The sequence below is a fragment of the Rhinopithecus roxellana genome, chromosome 19 (assembly GCF_007565055.1).
Source record: "Rhinopithecus roxellana isolate Shanxi Qingling chromosome 19, ASM756505v1, whole genome shotgun sequence".
Lineage (NCBI taxonomy): Eukaryota > Metazoa > Chordata > Mammalia > Primates > Cercopithecidae > Rhinopithecus > Rhinopithecus roxellana.
The window spans coordinates 16,550,117-16,567,521 of NC_044567.1; the positions used below are offsets into that span (position 1 = coordinate 16,550,117).

At 55.3% G+C, this 17,405-nt stretch overlaps 2 protein-coding genes across 2 annotated transcripts; both read right to left on the minus strand.

The window, feature by feature from the left end:
• Positions 1–2,132: 2,132 nt before the first annotated feature.
• KRT15 (keratin 15) lies at positions 2,133–7,485 on the minus strand. The gene is made up of 8 exons (XM_010358576.2): positions 6,757–7,485; positions 5,522–5,604; positions 5,244–5,400; positions 4,537–4,698; positions 4,318–4,443; positions 3,905–4,125; positions 3,042–3,067; positions 2,133–2,514 (listed from the first exon to the last, which is right to left on the minus strand). The coding sequence occupies exons 1-8, from the start codon at positions 7,252–7,254 to the stop codon at positions 2,417–2,419; spliced, it is 1,371 nt and encodes a 456-aa protein (XP_010356878.2). The 5' UTR covers positions 7,255–7,485; the 3' UTR covers positions 2,133–2,416.
• A 4,378-nt stretch (positions 7,486–11,863) lies between these two features.
• KRT19 (keratin 19) lies at positions 11,864–16,728 on the minus strand. The gene is made up of 6 exons (XM_010358578.2): positions 16,147–16,728; positions 13,513–13,595; positions 13,165–13,321; positions 12,617–12,778; positions 12,381–12,506; positions 11,864–12,246 (listed from the first exon to the last, which is right to left on the minus strand). Exons 1-6 carry the CDS (start codon positions 16,564–16,566, stop codon positions 11,992–11,994), a joined length of 1,203 nt encoding a protein of 400 aa, XP_010356880.1. The 5' UTR covers positions 16,567–16,728; the 3' UTR covers positions 11,864–11,991.
• Positions 16,729–17,405: the final 677 nt, after the last annotated feature.

Below are 17,405 nucleotides of genomic sequence, written 5' to 3' on the forward strand. Positions count from 1 at the left end.
ATGCAGCCCATAGGCGAAGTCACCTTGCCCCTCTGCACCTTTCACAGAGGTTGTTAGTTTTGGAAACTAAAGGCTGAGAAAACCCTTTGCTGGCTGCTTGGAAGGCCTGAGACCTCTTGACAGAGGCCTGAAGGCCAGTGAGGCAGAAGCAGCAACCAGGCCACCAGCTTCCACCGCCAGGGACTGAAGAGAGGTGGGAAGGAGGCTGACTGTTCCCAGGACATGTGGGATCTGGCAGCTAATGGTTTGGGTGTCAGGGTGAACTTAAACCGCATGAGAGACTATGGTTAGACATGAAGACAATCTTTCTGACGTTAATGACTGTATGGCATTTGGCATGCTGCCCACAGAGGTTAAGAAATGGGTTTCTGTCGGGTGCAGCAGTTCACTCCTATAATCCCAGCTACTCGGGAGGCTGAGGTAGGAAGATCACTTGAGGCCAGGAGCTGAGACCAGCCTGGGCAACAGAGCAAGACTTGGCCTCTCAAAAAAAAAAAAAAAAAAAACAGGTTTTAGATTTTTAGTTAGCATACCTCTTAAGAAGAGTGTTGCAGCTTCTGTCACCTCATGACTTAAAGGGCAAAGCGAGGGTCTGGAATCAGAGCGACCAGTCCCAGACCCAGCTTCACCATTTCCTGGCTTGTGACCTCATTCAAGTTACTAAACTTCTCCAGGCCTCAGTTTCCTCTTCTGAAACTGATGCTGAAGACTGATACTAACTTAAAGAGCTGTTGGAGGCGTTAATGAGATGCCATCCCGGAATGCCCAACCCAGGGCCTGACATATCACAGACACTCACTAAATTCCGTTTCCTTCCTCCAGCCCCAGGGAAGTCTCGCCTGTGTGTGTTCTCAGGAGGCACATTCTTAATTAAATCTCCCCTGGAAAGAGCAGGCACCACTTTATCTCCAACCAGGGGTTTGTGGTGAAGGGGCTTTGCACAACAAGACACATGGGGACCCTCTCAGAGGGCTTGACCCTTCCCCCAAAAGATCAGATTCTCCAAAGAACAGAAGCACCTCCAATCTGCTCTTCGCAGTGAGACCGAGAAACCGGTTCTCCCTCCCCACCCCCAATCCTCACCCCAGGGCCTGAGCCAGCCCAGCCCCTGCACCCAGAGTTCTCTGCTTCCTCATTTTCTGCCCTCTGTTTGGGATGATAAATCCAAGAGCTCAGAGAAAACAGCCCGAGACCAGAGGCCACAAACAATGTGTGCATGGATGCTACTGCTCTAGCAGGACTGCAGTGGAGTTGCTGGGGATGGGGGAGCCGGAGCAGGATTTGGATTAAGGAGGGTAAGAGGGGTTGATGTTGCTTTCAACTTAATCTTGGGAAAATCTAGGAGGGCTTCCTGGAACTGATGTCTTTCCCTCTGGGCAATATGAGTGCCTTTTGGGAGGAGGCATCACCTTCAGTGGGGATGGGGACAGCCTGCAGGGGAATCAAGTTGGGAACTGGCTTGTCCACTCTGGAGGTCAGTTATGCCTGGCTAGAAAGGAGGGGAGATTGGAGGAGCACATGTGGTGAGGGTCAGAAGCAAGCAGCAGGGTCCTGGCAGCAGGCTGAGAGGGCCTGGGGTCCTAGAACTCCAAGCCCTGGTCTTGGAGTCTTATGGATGTAGGCCCAGACCTAGCCCTGCTCCTTATCATCCATCCACAAGGCCCAGGGCAAGTCATTCTTCTCTCTGCCTCCAGTGACCTCATCTCTAAGGTGGAAATAATAAATCCTGACCACCTACAATGGTGAGGATTAAATAAGCCCCCTGGGTGAGTGTGCATGGCATCATGCCAGTCATGGGGTGGTGAACCAAGGCAATCAATGCAATCAGCCACTTGGCAAATATTCATAATTGTAAGATGTGACGAGTTCTGTGCTGGGTACACCAAACTGTTCTTAGGGAACATTCCCACCCTCACTTCCCTGGTCACCCCATGGTGACCCAGAAGAGCAAATCACCTGAGTAGCACTATGTTTGCCCCAGCCACCAGTGCCCTGGGTACCCAAAAGAATTGTGGTCATGCAGGGAAGAGGCCAAAGTAGGGGGAGATGTCACCATGTGGACCCTGGGTCTCCTCAGAGGTCAGAGGCCAACCAGGACCCCATCAACAAAAAATAGACATACTGCCAAGAGGTATTTGCAAAAGGAAAAGTCATTCTTTATTGCATGAACAGACACAGTACAAATGAGCTTGTTACACAACGCAGCTGCTTCTGCACCTCCTCGCTCTAAAGAAGGCGGGGAGAGGTAGAGGGGGAACGGAGCGCATGCAAAGCCCTGAAATAAAAGACCGAGGGACCCTTTTCAGCTCTCTGAAGGCGGGGACTGGAGTTTGCATGTTCAGGCCCTCTGGCCAGTCCTCCACTTGGCCTGATGAGAGTGGGGAGTGGCAAGGGATGTTTCTCCTGCAATGGGCACTTAGATTTCTCTCTTGCGGGAAGAAACCACCTTTCCATCCACTGACTCCTCTACGTTGATGCGGAAATTGCTGCTGCTACTGCCACCTCCTGAAGAGGCTAGAGAGAGAAGGAGCAGGCTTTAGAGTGGGGGAACCTCCCCTCTCTCCCAAGGTGGCCAGGACTCTGGCGAGGCTCTGGGAAAACTAGGCAGCAGCCCTGAGAATGGCCACTGGCCAATCCCTCAAGAGCTGCCAGAGATCTGGTGTTGAATTGCTCATCACAGAGACGGGCAGTGGCAATGGCAGGTATGCCCGGCAGGGACAACAATGCCAGGGCTTTTCAAGCTGCACGTGAAGGGGGATGAATTGTGGGCATCTTAGCGGAAGTGTATGAAGATGGGGCCTGGGGAGAGACAGGCCCTGGATGAAGCCTACTCAACCTGGAAGTTTCTCAATAAATCACCAGCCCCAATCTCACCTGGGGCTGACAGAAGGTCCCACTGGGGAAGAGGCATCTAATGGAATGGGAATGTTCCCACCTAATGGAATGTGTGGGCTCTTTCTCCTTCCTCCCTATTCCGAAGGGAGTGGTGGCTTCAACATCTCCCCTCCCCACCCCACACCAGAAGAGTGAAGCCTTCCTACCTTCCCTGATGCCAATGTCAGCCATCCTGAAAGAAAGAGGGAAGCTGATTTAAGCAAAGGGCACAAGCTCAGGTGTCCCTAAGGGAAGCTCATGTAGATAGCTATGCAATCCTTTTCAGACCCTACACCACCACCACGCACACACCTGACTCCTCTAGGGGTGGGACATCCTGCTAGCCCATCCAGGCCTGCTACCCCCAAGTAGACAGAATCTTGTTTTGTTTTGTTTGTCTTTTGGGGATTTTTCGTTTTTTGTTTTTTGGGTTTTTTTGAGATGGAGTCTTGCTCTGTTGCCCAGGCTGGAGTGCAATGGCACGATCTCGGCTCACTAAAACCTCTGCCTCCCGGGTTCAAGTGATTCTTGTGCCTCAGCCTCCCCAGTAGCTGGGATTACAGGCACCCGCCACCACGCCTGGCTAATTTTTGTATTTTTAGTAGAGATTGGGTTTCACCATATTGGCTATGCTGGTCTCTAACTCCTGACCTCAAGTGATCCATCCACCTCGGACCCCCAAAAGTGCTGGGATTACAGGTGTGAGCCACAGAGCCCGGTCGAGATTGTGAACTACAAGAATACCCATCTATTTCATGCAGAGAATGGAATGAGCACTAGATCTTAACTACCACTACTAGCCCAGCCTCTATCATTTACAGAAGAAACATGGATCCAGAGAGAGGAAGTGACCTGCCCCAGGAAACAGCCAAGGACCAGAGTGCAGAGTTCAGATCCTCCCTCCTTGCTCAGTTCTCTTTTCACAGTCCCTCGAGGCTGCTTAGGGACACCCTGCCATTCCCTTAGGATGACCCTGCTCCGCAGCCACAAGCAGCCCTCATCACTCCTCCCCTGGTGCCCAGGCACCTACTTGGCATCCTGGCCCTCCAGCAGGCTGCGGTAGGTGGCAATCTCCTGCTCCAGCCGCGTCTTTATGTCAAGCAGCATCTTGTACTCCTGGTTCTGAGCCTCCATCTCGCATCGGAGCTCACTCAGCTGGGCCTCCAGGCCACCGATGAGCCCCTGGATCTGCTGCAGCTGCGTGGCATAGCGGCACTCTGTCTCGGCCAGCGAGTTCTCCAGCCCAGCTTTCTGGGGGAGTGACAGATGCATAGACACATCAGACTAGAAAGGAAGTCACTGAGGGCAAGCGGGGAGGGGGCACTGAATGAAGTTTAGGGAACCACCTCTTGAGGGGGCTTGAGAAGTCCAAGGCTTAACTAGCCAAGAAGGGTGGGAGCTTCTACCACCCGAGAGGCTGGGATGGGGCGAGGGTGGCCGTACCATGCTGAGCTGGGACTGCAGCTCGATCTCCAGCTCCTGCATTGTGCGTCTCAGGTCTGTGATCTCCGTCTTGCTGGTCTGGATCATTTCTGTGTTGGAGGCCACCTCTTTGTTCAGCTCCTCAGTCTGTAGATCATGCACAAGAGAAGTGAGCCCCGGGGCCTCCTCAGAGACTCAGGGAGCTGGGGCAGGCAGGGCAGGGCAGGAGATCAGGCCCACCTTGCTGAAGAACCAGGCCTCAGCATCCCGGCGGTTCTTCTCCGCCATGGCCTCATACTGCTCCCTCATCTCTGCCAGCACGCGGGTCAGGTCCACGCCCGGTGCTGCGTCCATCTCCACATTGACCTGGCCGGCCAGCTGGCTGCCAAACTCCTTCATCTCCTGCAGGGTGGGAGGGGCCCATTTAGAGATGGAGAGCAGAAGAGAAACCTGAGAGTCTGGGGTCCCACATGCCAATCCTGGCTCTGCCCCTAACGCACCCCAACCAATGTTCCCCATTGCACATGAAGAGGTTTGGTCACATGGACCCCTCAGCTCTGAGGAGCTCTCTGCTGCTCTAGGTCCTGCCAAGGGAGGACCCGGAGACTGTAGGGCCCTGATGTCAGCTCACAATGCCAATCAGGAAGTCAGTCATTCATACTGGCCACCTGGCCTGGCTATGGGTCTGGGCTACCAGAGGACAGTGCCCCTGCCTCTCCATGAGGACACCTGGTTTTGGGGGTTGGGGGTGTTTCTGAACCACTAAGCCCCAGGCCAACTATGAGGAAGTACCAGCAGCCCCACTCTGCCTCCCACCGACTTAATCTCGCGAAAATCTGGGAGGGCTTCCTGGAGCCGCTGTCTTTCCCTCTGGGCAATTTAAGTGTGTTTTGGGAAGAGGTTCCCCACCTCTCTCGGGTTCAGGGGTGATGGGGGCCAGCTCTCACCTCCTCATGGTTCTTCTTCAGGTAGGCTAGCTCCTCATTCAGGCCCTCGATCTGCATCTCCAGGTCAGTCTTGGCCAGGGTCAGCTCATCCAGGACTCGGCGCAGGCCGTTGATGTCAGCCTCAACGCTCTGGCGCAAAGCCAACTCATTCTCATACCTGAGGAGAGAGAGGGAGGCCAAAGAAGGAAGTGGAGGGGTCTTGGCTGCCTGAGTCAGACCCAGGAGAAGGCCAAGTAAAGTGGGCAATGCAGGAAGAGGAGAGGGAGGGGGTAGCGCACTTGAGCCTGAAGTCGTCTGCAGCCAGCCTGGCGTTGTCGATCTCCAGGATGACCCGGGAGTTGTCGATGTTGGTGGCCATGATCTGCAGGAGAGAGAGTCAGTATCTAGAGGACTCCTCTCTCTCCCTTGCTGCTCTCTGCTCTGCACCCAAGGCCAGCCCCTCACTGACGATCACCCCTCTGACACCACCAACAAAAATATGTAGGGCCTCTGGGGCGGGCAGAGTCCAGCCTCATCTTGAGTGTTCACTTCTGGTTTTGTCCCATACCAGCCTCCTTGAGACACCTGAGGAGTTGCCCTCCTTGTCTCCAGGGCACGAAAGACCAAGGAGGCAGTACTGCCTGTGGGAATTGGCTGCCCAGAAGAGTGGTGGAGTGGAGTGTGGTCAGCTCTGACAATAGCCCTCTCAGAGACACTCCACCAGCCTCCATGTGGACAGCTCATGGTCACTGCCTCCTGCACATCTTGGACACAGCCATGGATCTACAGAACATTTCAGCCAGTAGCAACCTGGAGGGCAGCTAAAGAAGGTATTTTACAAATGAGGAACCCAGTCTCGGGGAGTAAAAAGGTGAGTGAATGGGTGACAGAATGTGTAATGAGTTCCCAGGTCTCATAAGACCCAACAGTACTTTTGGCACAAAAGACCTCTTTACAGGAAAAGACAAGAGGTTCTAGCATCTGGGACTCATGAGGCTACACTCCAATCCCATTCTTGCCAAACAGGTAAAGGAATGCTTTATGCAGAAGCCCGCAGGGTGCATGAGGTAGGGAAGGCGAGTTGCTCTTTTTTTTTAATTATTGTTTTTTTCCATTAGATACAGGTTCTCACTGTGTCGCCTAGGCCGGAGTGCAGTGGCACAGTCATAGCTCACTACAGCCTCTAACTCCTGAACACGAGCAATCCTATCACCTTGGCCCCCCAAAGCGCTGGGATTACAGGTGTGAGCTACTGCGCCTGGCTCTTTATAATTGCCCCCACCTGTGCCCCTGTTGGTCCTAACCAGATTCCCAAGACCTCTCCCTTCCTCCCCCAGCACCACCAAGTTGAGAAGATGTGCACTGGCCTCTGCACCTGGACAGCAGGTGCATTCCAAATTTGCTGAGGTTACACACCAGACAGTCGTTGCCTGGGCAGGAAAGGATTTCCTCGAGTCAGCAGTAACACTGACATTAGAGCCATGTACAGAGTACCAGCCACCTGCTCCCCTCTCTTTGACATCTGAGGACTCACCTTGTCCCGGAGCTCTTCAGTGGTCTTGAAGTATTGGCTGTAGTCACATTCTGGGCTGGTCGGGGCCTGCTTCTGGTACCAGTCACGGATCTTCACCTCCAGGTCAGCATTGGCCTCTTCTAGGGCACGTACCTTGTCCAGGTAGGAGGCCAGGCGGTCATTGAGGTTCTGCATGGTAATTTTCTCATTGCCAGAGAGGAGACCACCATCGCCACCACCAAAGCCACCACCAAAACCCCCACCAATGCCCCCTCCAAAGCCTCCACCAAAAGCACTACCAGCCCCTCCACCAAAGCCACAGACCCTCATGCCACCCCCGTAGCCCCCTCCTGACCCTGAAGAGACAAACCTAGCAGAAGAAGCTGAGATATTTCGGCTTCCACCTCCCCCGTAGAGACTACCCCCACCAAAGCCACCTCCCCCAGCCAGAAGGGAACCCCCTCGGGTAGAGCCACCCCCAAAGGTGGAGGAAGAAGTTTGCAGAAATGTGGTGGTCATCGTCAGATAGCCGGAGCCCGTGAGTTCTCAGCAAACCCAAGAGACGCTGGCAGGAGGTACCAGGCCAGGCTGCACTCTGGGGCTCCTTATATTCCCCTCAGAGGGTGTTGTGGGACCTCGTCTCCTCCCCCAAAGCAAAGCCAACTCCTTCTGCCTTCCTGACAAACACAGCTGCCTGCACACCTTGAGTGGCTCGTGTGAAGTTTTTCTCTTCTATTTTTTTTTAATGCAACAAAAGAGATGATTCAGAATTAATAGTGTTTTCCCCCGGGGCACAGTTTTAACACTTGGATTACAGGTTCATCTCTCCATGCCAGAAGAGAGCAGCAGGGAGTGAACTCTCATCACAGCACGGCTACCAAAGCCTCTACCTGAACTGAGAGCAGCTCAAGCCAACTGTGCCCTCAGCTGGACTTCTCCACTGCCCCGAGCCCTGAGCCTCTGCCCGAGGGGACAGCTCCTTGTTCTCGGTTTGGGAGTCCACTTCCTGATCATTACACTGTGTTATCCAACTCAAAACGCTGTGAGTGAGTGAGAGACTGCAGGGCTCAGGGGGAGTGGAGGCCTCTGGGGATGGGAATGCAGGGCTGGGGGCAGTTCGAGGACAGGAGCCAGGGACCTTGAGTAGTGTTCCAGCTGAGGTGACCAGAGGAGCCAGCATCCATCCCTTCCCTGGTGCTGCAGATGGACTCCCCTCCTCCCACCTCTACTCCCCTCCTGCCAGCCTCCAGCCTGTGTCCCTGGCACCCTCACAAAAGCCCAGCAGGCTCGGGGCTGACAAGGGGATGACTGATGATCCCGACACCAGCCCACTGCATAGCGCTGAACCTTTGCTCGCTTCTGGGATGTGTTGGGGCAAACCTCCACTGATAAAGCTGGGGCAAGTTCCAAGCAACATGTTGCTGCTTAGCAGGGCCAGATTAGCCCCCATCTGTCCTGTCAAGTGCTGGCTGGGGAGGGGCCGCTGCAGAAGGCTCTATGTGCCTGAGTGCTATGGAAGGGAAGAGACGGGAGATTGGTGGGCAGGCTGGAAGACACTGGAGATCTTGAAGACCAAGGCATCACTTCACAAAGATGGGGAGTTGAACACTCAGGAGGGCCCTTTTCTCTGCCACCGGCTCAGGGACACCTTTCCAGGGACACCTGATACCTGTGGGCAGTGCCTCTTGGAGGTGTGGCTCAGCCCTCTGGACCTGGCCCCAGGGCTTACAGAAACTCAGGAAGAGGATTCCTAGCCCAGGTTGCAGCATGGTGAAGTGGACAGGGCTCTGGAGTCCCTCAGGCCTGGGGTTTAAATCCTGGCTCTACCAATTACCATGGTAATCCTGTGAGGCCCGGGTTCAAATCCTGACTCTACCAATTACCATGGTAAGACTGTGGACATTTACCTTTTAAAGTCTCACTTCCAGGGAAGCCGTGCGGCCCAAGAGTCACCATCCTGCCTCCTCCTGGCTCCCCACCCAGGTGCCAGACATGCAGGGGCCAGGGTGCATGACCAGCACCTGGGCCTGAGTGCCCTCACCAGGAGAGGCTTTGTCATTGGGCATCAGAACATGCCCTGTAAGCCTCACTGTGTTCTTCAGCTCAGCAGCATCGCTCTTCCATAGCCAGCACCTATGGGGCAATGCAGGTTGTTCTTAGGTTCTTCTTTTGCTATAACAGCATAATCCTTTACTTCTACCCTGCACTTTGTGATTCACAAAGGACTTCTGCATCCATCGCCTCTTCTCATCCTCCCAACAGAGGGTGACCCCCACCCAAGATTCAGAAAGAACGAAATTGAAACTTGGAGAAGTGAAGCAACTTGTGCCAGGTGGCACCACTGGTAAGGGGCAAAGCCAGGACTCAAGCAGGTCCTCACACCCTCAACCAAACAGGGCACGGGAAAAAGTCCTTCCTGCAGACCCCAAATTCCTGCATCTGAGCTGGGCTGGCAAGGGGAACTGCCAGCCAGCAAGGCTGGGGATGGGTTCCTTCTCACCCAGCTTTGCAGTGAGCCTGGCCTCCAGTGCTGGGCACAGACAGTGTGGCATTGTCTCATGGTGGGAGGGTATTGTCTTTTCCTCCGAAAGAAAAATAATCAAACTCAGATCATCCAGAGCTCATTAAAAGCCTCTGCAGACATTGTGGCCCCAGCAATTAACACAAGAACAATTACTCGCCCGTCACCCCCAGGTGAGGAAGGGTTGGACCCCAGCCAGATCCCCTTCTGCACCTGACTCTCCTCCAGCAGCCCCGCGAGGTGGCTTTCCCTACACTCGCAGGCCCAGGCCAGGGGCGGCAGCTCACGCACAAACCCCTGGTTTCAGTCCAAACCGCTACTGTGGGCTCCAGATCTGGGTGGGGCCCGGGGCCGCCTCATTAGCCCAGGTGGGATGGCCTTGCGAGGATAAAGCTCTGTCTGGCCCCAGCCCAGGCTGTAGCCCCGGGCCCTGCCCCAGGCAGCCTGCCCAGGACACTGTGCCAGTTTCTGATCTTTGCCCACTGCAGCCAGATGGGGCCATGTGTGGAGTCAGCCTTTTCTCCTTGGAATGGGGCAGTGCAGCCCAGTGGAAAGAGAATCAGCGTCTCTGAACCTGGTTCCTGATTTAAACTGGGGCCATTAACAGACTCCGCCAGCCTCAGGGCCATAGTGAGCATTTGAGGGCACAAAGAGAAGGAAGTCTCCATCAACCTTACAACCCTCCCACACCTCCCCTGTTCCCCAGGGAAATACCACGGACAGAGGGCGTGGCCTGGAGCCCAGAGACATACCTTTAAACCGCTCTTTTCCCGTTTACCAGGTGGGTGGCTTTGGGTAATGACACCTCCTCTCCCTGATCCTCAGTCTACCAATCAGGAAAATGGAAATAACTCCAGCCCAGTCTGACTCTCAGATGGAGCAAGATGACTCACAGGAAATGCTCAACAGACTGAAGTGGCCACAATGACCAGAAGGAGGTAAAGGCACTCCCCCCAACTCCCCCACTCCCCTCTCTCTTGTCCCAGGTCTCCAGTCCAGCCCCACCCCGCACAGTGCACACACAAAGGAAGGCTTCATTCCTGACACTCGGGCCTGAGACCTGACAGTCACCTGCCCCACCTGTGTGGGCCCAGACCCCGCCCCACAGCCACATTCCAGGGGCCCCTGAGGCAGAGGGAAGGTTTCAGCTGTGACAAGGGAGGCTTTCATGGGCAGGGACAAGTGCCTCTGGGCAATCCCAGCTGGGGGTGCAGCCAGGCCTCTCCCTCCAGCTCTAAGGCTTCCTGAGAAGTGGGGGGGTGGGGGTTTGTGGGTGCTGGAGGCCAGAACAGGACAGCTGGGGAGGGGGCAGAAGGGGGTCCCAGTCCAGGCTACAGCAGGGGGTCTCGGGGGTTACATGTTCATAATCAACCTGAGACCCACAGGAAATGGAGGAAACAGCTCCTCCTTCGGGCCATGGCCATAATGGGGGCTCCGGTCTCCTTAGCAGGGTGCTGAGTACGTTTGGCAGCATGCGGGTGTGGAACTAGTATCCCTCACTTGTCCCCGTTACTCACAGGATTGGGCCTGCAGCCCTCACCTCTCCAGGAAGAAGTGGGACTTCTTTTGGGGCCTCTTCCTTACCTTGAATTGGCCTCAGTTCTTGGCAGCTGAACTGTAAACCACAGGAGCAGGGCCATACCCACCCAAGGGCAGAGTTGTACCAGGAAGCTGGCCCAGGGCAGGCCCCAGGCAAACCAAGTTGGGGGTCTCTTTGGGAGGTCTGGGTCACTGCTGGGTCCCATTCCAGGCTCTAGGCCCAGGTATGGGCTGGTGGGCGTTAAAGGGCTTATGCAGGGCTGCCCCAAAAATGGGTGAATGTGTTAGTGCATGCACACACACAACACACACTGACAGGTACAGCCTCCCCAGCCTTGCTCCAAGCAGGATGCCTGGCCCCAAATCCCGTTTCAGTGAGGTGGAGAAATGTGTCAGGAGGAACTGCCCCTAGGGATCCCCAGCCTGAGCCTTCATATGGAGCGAGACTGGAATGTCAGCAAGATGGGCACCAGGGGCATCAACTCCAGGAGACCACCTGGCTGGGGATGGCACCATGGGCTAAGAATCAGGCAACTTAGGTTCTAGTTCTGGCTCTACCATGTAGTCACTGTGTGGCCTTGGACAAGTTACTGAACCTCTCTGAGCCTGTTTCCTGATCTATAACATGCAGCTCATACTACCTTTTAGGGCTGTTTTTTATTCAATGGCACATAGTAGGTGTTCAATAAACATTAATTTCACACAGATACCTCAACCTCCTGGGGAGTAGAAAGAAAACTAAATCTGGCAGCAAAAACAATTTCAAATCCCACCTTTGCCATGCGTTAGAGTAGTTACATATAGAACAAACCACTTCACCTCTCTGAGCCTTAGTTTACCTCTGTAAACAGGAAGCAACGCTTATTTCACAAGGTTATTTTAAGGAACAGGTTGAATAAATGAAGACTTCTGCTTCTACAAACAGGAATTACCATTACAGGCAAAGTATGTGAGTATCCTCCCCCTACTTTCCTGGGACAGAGTGAACTTTGGTTCAAATAAAACCTAAACAGGGCCAAGGCCTGACCCATTTCTCCATAGGCTGAAATAACAAACCAAACATCATTCCTCCCTTGGACCATAAAATTTTATTGGAAGGTCAGGGGAAGAGCCAGGGGTAAGGGTCCCTTCCTTCCCATCCCCTTACCCAGGAGACACCCTCCGAAGGACAGCAGAAGCCCCCAGAGCCTGCTGCCTCAGAGGACCTTGGAGGCGGACAGGTTGTTGTAGTGATCTTCCTGGCCCTCGAGCAGGCTGCGGTAGGTGGCAATCTCCTGCTCCAGCCGCGACTTGATGTCCATGAGCCGCTGGTACTCCTGATTCTGCCGCTCACTGTCAGCTCGCACATCGCCCAGCTGGGCTTCAACACCACTGATCAGTGCCTGGATATGCGCCAGCTGGGCTCCAAAGCGCGCCTCGGTTTCTTCCAGTGTGTCTTCCAAAGCAGCTTTCTGAGGGTAGGGAGGGGGGTGTGACTCAGCAGAGCCTGGTTCCCAGAGAGGGCATGGGCACAGCCACCAGCCAGGTTGCCCTAGGCTGTAAGTGCATAAGTGTGCACTGCACAGGGAAGCAGGGGGACACATACCATGCTCAGCTGGGACTGCAGCTCAATCTCAATACCCTGGAGGGTGCGCCGCAGGTCAGTGACTTCGGACCTGCTTATCTGGAGCTGCTCCGTGTGGCCAGCCACCTCCCGGTTCAATTCTTCCGTCTGCAGAGAGAGGAGGAAGAGGAAATAAGCACTGAGGCAGACCTTCACGTAGGGAACACCAAGCCCTCCCCTTGCCAACCCCCAAAAGGTGCCTGCTTCCCTCTGCGTACCCGGCTGGTGAACCAGGCTTCAGCATCCTTCCGGTTCTGCTCGGCCATGACCTCGTATTGGCTTCGCATGTCACTCAGGATCTTGGCGAGATCAGTGCCCGGAGCCGAATCCACCTCCACACTGACCTGGCCTCCCACTTGGCCCCTCAGCACACTGATTTCCTGAAAAGATACAGCAGAGATGGGCATGTCAGGGCCCAGACCCCGCTGGGCCTGGCCCAGGTCACTTCCCCACCCTCCCACTTGGCCCCTCAGCACACTGATTTCCTGAAAAGATACAGCAGAGATGGGCATGTCAGGGCCCAGGTCACTTCCCCACCCTTCAGGCCAAAGGGGCTTAGTTTTCAGGTGCAGACCTAGTAACTAGCACTGGGGGACAGACTGGGTCATCACTGATTCCTCTTGGAACCCTGGGATCCATAATCCCACACCCAGGGCCATGGTGAGGGTGCACCAAGTGTTACCATGGTCAGAGAATATAGAATAAAAGAGTCTTCAGCCCTGGGAGGTTAGGGAAGGATGGAAGAAAGACTCAGCTTGAAACCCACCTCCTCATGGTTCTTCTTCAGGTAGGCCAGCTCTTCCTTCAGGCCCTCGATCTGCATCTCCAGGTCAGTCCTGGCCAGGGTCAGCTCATCCAGCACCCTGCGCAGGCCGTTGATGTCGGCCTCCACGCTCATACGCAGAGCCTGCTCCGTCTCAAACCTTTCAAAGGAAATCGTTGCAGCCAGGCAAAGCTTCCCCAGCATCTCTGAAGACTTCCCTACCTCCCCAGAGTTCAGGAGTCCGTAAGGGAGTTAGCTTCAGGCCAGCTAGGCTAGGTGAGGGCAGATTCCAAAGCCTCCAACCCCTACCCAGGTCCTGGCTTCTGCAGCACCCAGGGCAGAGACACTCACTTGGTTCGGAAGTCATCTGCAGCCAGACGGGCATTGTCGATCTGCAGGACAATCCTGGAGTTCTCAATGGTGGCACCAAGAATCTGGAAGGCAGAGGTTGGCACCAGTTCAACACACAGGCACTGCCCACTCGCTTTCTTCCCAGAAGAGAGAGGGGAGCAAATGAATATACCCCAGCTCCCTAGAGACCAAAGCCCTAGCCAACATCTGCCACCCATTTGCCCGCCCTCTGGGAGGCCTTGGAAATAGTCCATGCCCAGGAGCTAGGGCAGGCGGAAACACTGGAGTCAGGGGGGCATGGGCGGGGAGGGCAGGAAGGCAAGCCTGGGGAGGATATCTCTGAGACCTGTGTGCAGTGAAACTCTAAATGGCCTGAAGAAGGTCTATAAACCAGATGCGGGGGAAATTTTGTCTATAACTGCCCCCCTCGCTCCCCCTCCAACTATGCAAAGCAAATTTTGCCCCCAGGGAAGAGAATCCCATTTGTTGAGTATCTATTATGTGCCAGGCACTTTGTATCTCATCTTTTATAGCTTCTGGAACCTCACTGCTAGGTCAGCGTGTACTCCTATCTTACAGAGGTGGAAACTATAAAGTTTAGGATGATGCCTCATCCAAATTCACCCCAACCTGAGGTCTTTCTGACCTAAGGGGCACATTCACAACAGCCAGCTTATATTGATTAAGGTAATTGGGTTGTTTTTCAAACGGCAGGTCATCACTCATTAGTCAATGCACCAGGTGGTGATTGTATAGTTTTTCTGTTTGTTTGTTTGTTTGTTTTGAGAGTCTCACTCTGTCGCCCAGGCTGGAGTGCAGTGGCGCGATCTCGGCTCACTGCAAGCTCCACCTCCCAGGTTCACGCCATTCTCCTGCCTCAGCCTCCCGAGTGGCTGGGACTACAGGCGCCACCATGCCCGGCTAATTTTTTTGTATTTTTAGTAGAGACAGGGTTTCACCATGTTAGCCAAGATGGTCTCGATCTGCTGACCTCGTGATCCGCCCGCCTCGGCCTCCCAAAGTGCTGGGATCACAGGCATGAGCCACCACGCTCGGCCAACTGTGTAGTTTTTTAATGCAACAAAATAGGCTATAAAATATCAGAGGGGATTTCCCATAGTATGGTGAGAATTGTTTCGCCCATTCGTGTGTGTGCGTTTGCACACACACACAGAGGTGAGCAAAAGAATGTGTAAGGGGGCATAGTAAAATGCACTTATTGTCCCAATTTTTTTTGTTGTTGTTTTTGTTTTTTGGAGACAGGGTCTCACTCTGTTGCCCCAGGCCGGAGTGCAGTGGCACTGATCACGTACGGCTCACTGCAAGGCACACGCCACCATACCTGGCTAATTTTTTTTTTTGAGACAGAATCTTGCTCTGTCACCCAGACTGAAGTGCAATCGTGCAATCTCGGCTCACTGCAGCCTCTGCCTCCTGGGTTCCAGCGATTCTCCTGCCTCACCCTCCCGGGTAGCTGGGATTACAGGCATGCACCACCACACCTGGCTAATTTTTGTATTTTTAGTAGAGACAGGATTTCACCATGTTTGCCAGGCTGGTCTAGAACTCCTGGGCTCAAGCAATCCCCCACCTTGGCCTCCCAAAGTGCTGGGGTTACAGGCTTGAGCCACAGTGCCCAACCCCTGTAGGTCACAATTTTTAAATTAAAATTTAAAATTGTTTAATTTTAAATTTAAACTGCATGGGTAAAGCACTGTTTTTGTTGGCTGTTGACATCTCTAGCGCTTCCTCCTGTTCTGTGGGTCTGGGTCCATGCCAGGAGTACAGCACTGGAAAATATTTTGGGGATCTGTGTGTTGGGGGACCCAGCGTGTGCGGCTGTAAATATTCCATGGCTTCTGATACATTTCTTCACGACCCGATTAATTTCTCCTTCCCTGTGGGTGGAGACCAAGTCCTACCCCTCAGGCCCCTTAGGGTTCCCCCGTAAGAGCCTGTGACGCAGATCCGTTCTTTCCCCCACAGGGAGGTGCCGCTGTACCGGGTCCTCCCGAGCAGAGGTTTACCAAGTCTCCCTCCTTTACTCCGCCCAGGGGCCACGACCGGCTCTCCCATTCTTTCTAAAGGAATGGGCCCCAGGGCGGGAGAGTGGGAGGAGGCCAAAGCCTGAGAGGGATGAACACCAGACCCTTCCGGCCAGAGAAACGGAATGCAGGAGGCCCCATGCTGCGGTGGCAGGGGGGCAAGACTGGCCCCGGGTGGACCAGATGCCCAAAGCTGAACTTTCGCATCTTCCTGCGGCAGCGCGGCCCCTGGCCTAGACCTCTGGGCACTCTACAGCCGGGTCCCATCTCCTCCCCACTCTTCAGGCCTCGCTGACCCGCGCCCCTTCTTCCTCCCCGCGCTCAGACCTTGCCCCAGCCGCCTCCAGAGGCCCCACCTACTTACCTGCCCTGCCCAGTTCCCCTCCCCTTTCCACCACCCCGGCCTCCGCATCCAGCCCCGAGGTCCTGCCCCGCACATCTCCTGTCCCCCTTTACTGGCCCCACCTGTGGACCCTCCCACGTCCTAACGGACTCCAGCCAGCCGCCCCGCCTGGAACCTCGCCCGGCCCGCGGGGCTGGGTTTCCGCGGCAGGTGCACTGCACTTCCCGCGGTCAGGCCTCCGCCCACCTTGTCCCGCAGGTCCTGGATGGTGGTGTAGTAGTGGCTGTAGTCGCGGGAGGGCCCGGGCCCCTGCTTCTGGTACCAGTCGCGGATTTTCACCTCCAGCTCGCCGTTGGCCGCCTCCAGGGCGCGCACCTTGTCCAGGTAGGAGGCCAGGCGGTCGTTGAGGTTCTGCATGGTGAGCTTCTCGTTGCCCGCCAGCAGCCCGTCGGACGCGGCCAGGACGCCGCCGTAGCCGCCGCCGTAGCCCCCGGAGGAGGACGAAGACACGAAGCGGGCAGAGGACACGGACACACCGCGGCCGCCGGAGCCCCCGTGCATGCTGGGCGCGCGAAAGGCGACCCCCGGCCCAAAACGCACGGAGCCGCCGCCCAGGCCTCCGAAGGACGACGTAGCCGACGACTGGCGATAACTGTAGGAAGTCATGGCGAGGCGGAGCACGGACGGAGCCACCCTGGTCCCAGAGGCTGCGATTCGCGGAAGGAGCGGAGAGGCTCTCACCTGGCGCCTTTTATGCCCGGGGCCGGTGGAGGGGGGAAGGGAGGAATGGTGTCAGGGGCGGATATCTGAGCCCTGAGGAATTTGCAGGCTCCTGAGAGCAAATATGGGCGCTCTCCCCATTGGTCAATTCCCTCCCCTCCCAGAGACCAGAGGCCCCTGCCCTCCAGAGCTGCTCCGCCCCGGTCCGCGCAGAAGGAGCTACGACCCACACCGCGCCCCCACTCTCGCTCTGCAGACGCTTTTCTGGACTTTCCCCCATCAGGGACGTACTTAGACACCCCTGTCCCTGGAAGCCACGTTCTGACCCTCACCCTTTTAGATCACCCAGAGTTTGACACCACTGGGCATTACAGTCCCTCTGGGCTCATATTCCTGCACACCCCCGACCCAGTGATTTTGTTTTTGCTTTTTTTGGAGACAGAGTTTCTCTCTGTAGCCCAGGCTGGAGTGCAGTGATGTGATCTCGGCTCACTGCAGCCTCCACCTCCCGGGTTCAAGCGATTCTCCTGCCTCAGCCTCCTGAGTAGCTGGGATTACAGGAGCGCACCACCACGCCCAGCTAATTTTTGTATTTTTAGTAGAGACAGGGTTTCACCATGTTGACCAGGCTGGTCTCAAACTCCTGACCTCAAGTGATCCACCCGCCTCGGCCGCCCAAAGTGCTGGGATTGCAGGCGTGAGCCACTGTGCCCAGCCCCAGTGATTAACCATTCAGAGTGCTCCCTGTTAAAAGCCCCTTGCTTGCGATCCTAACCAGCCCACCC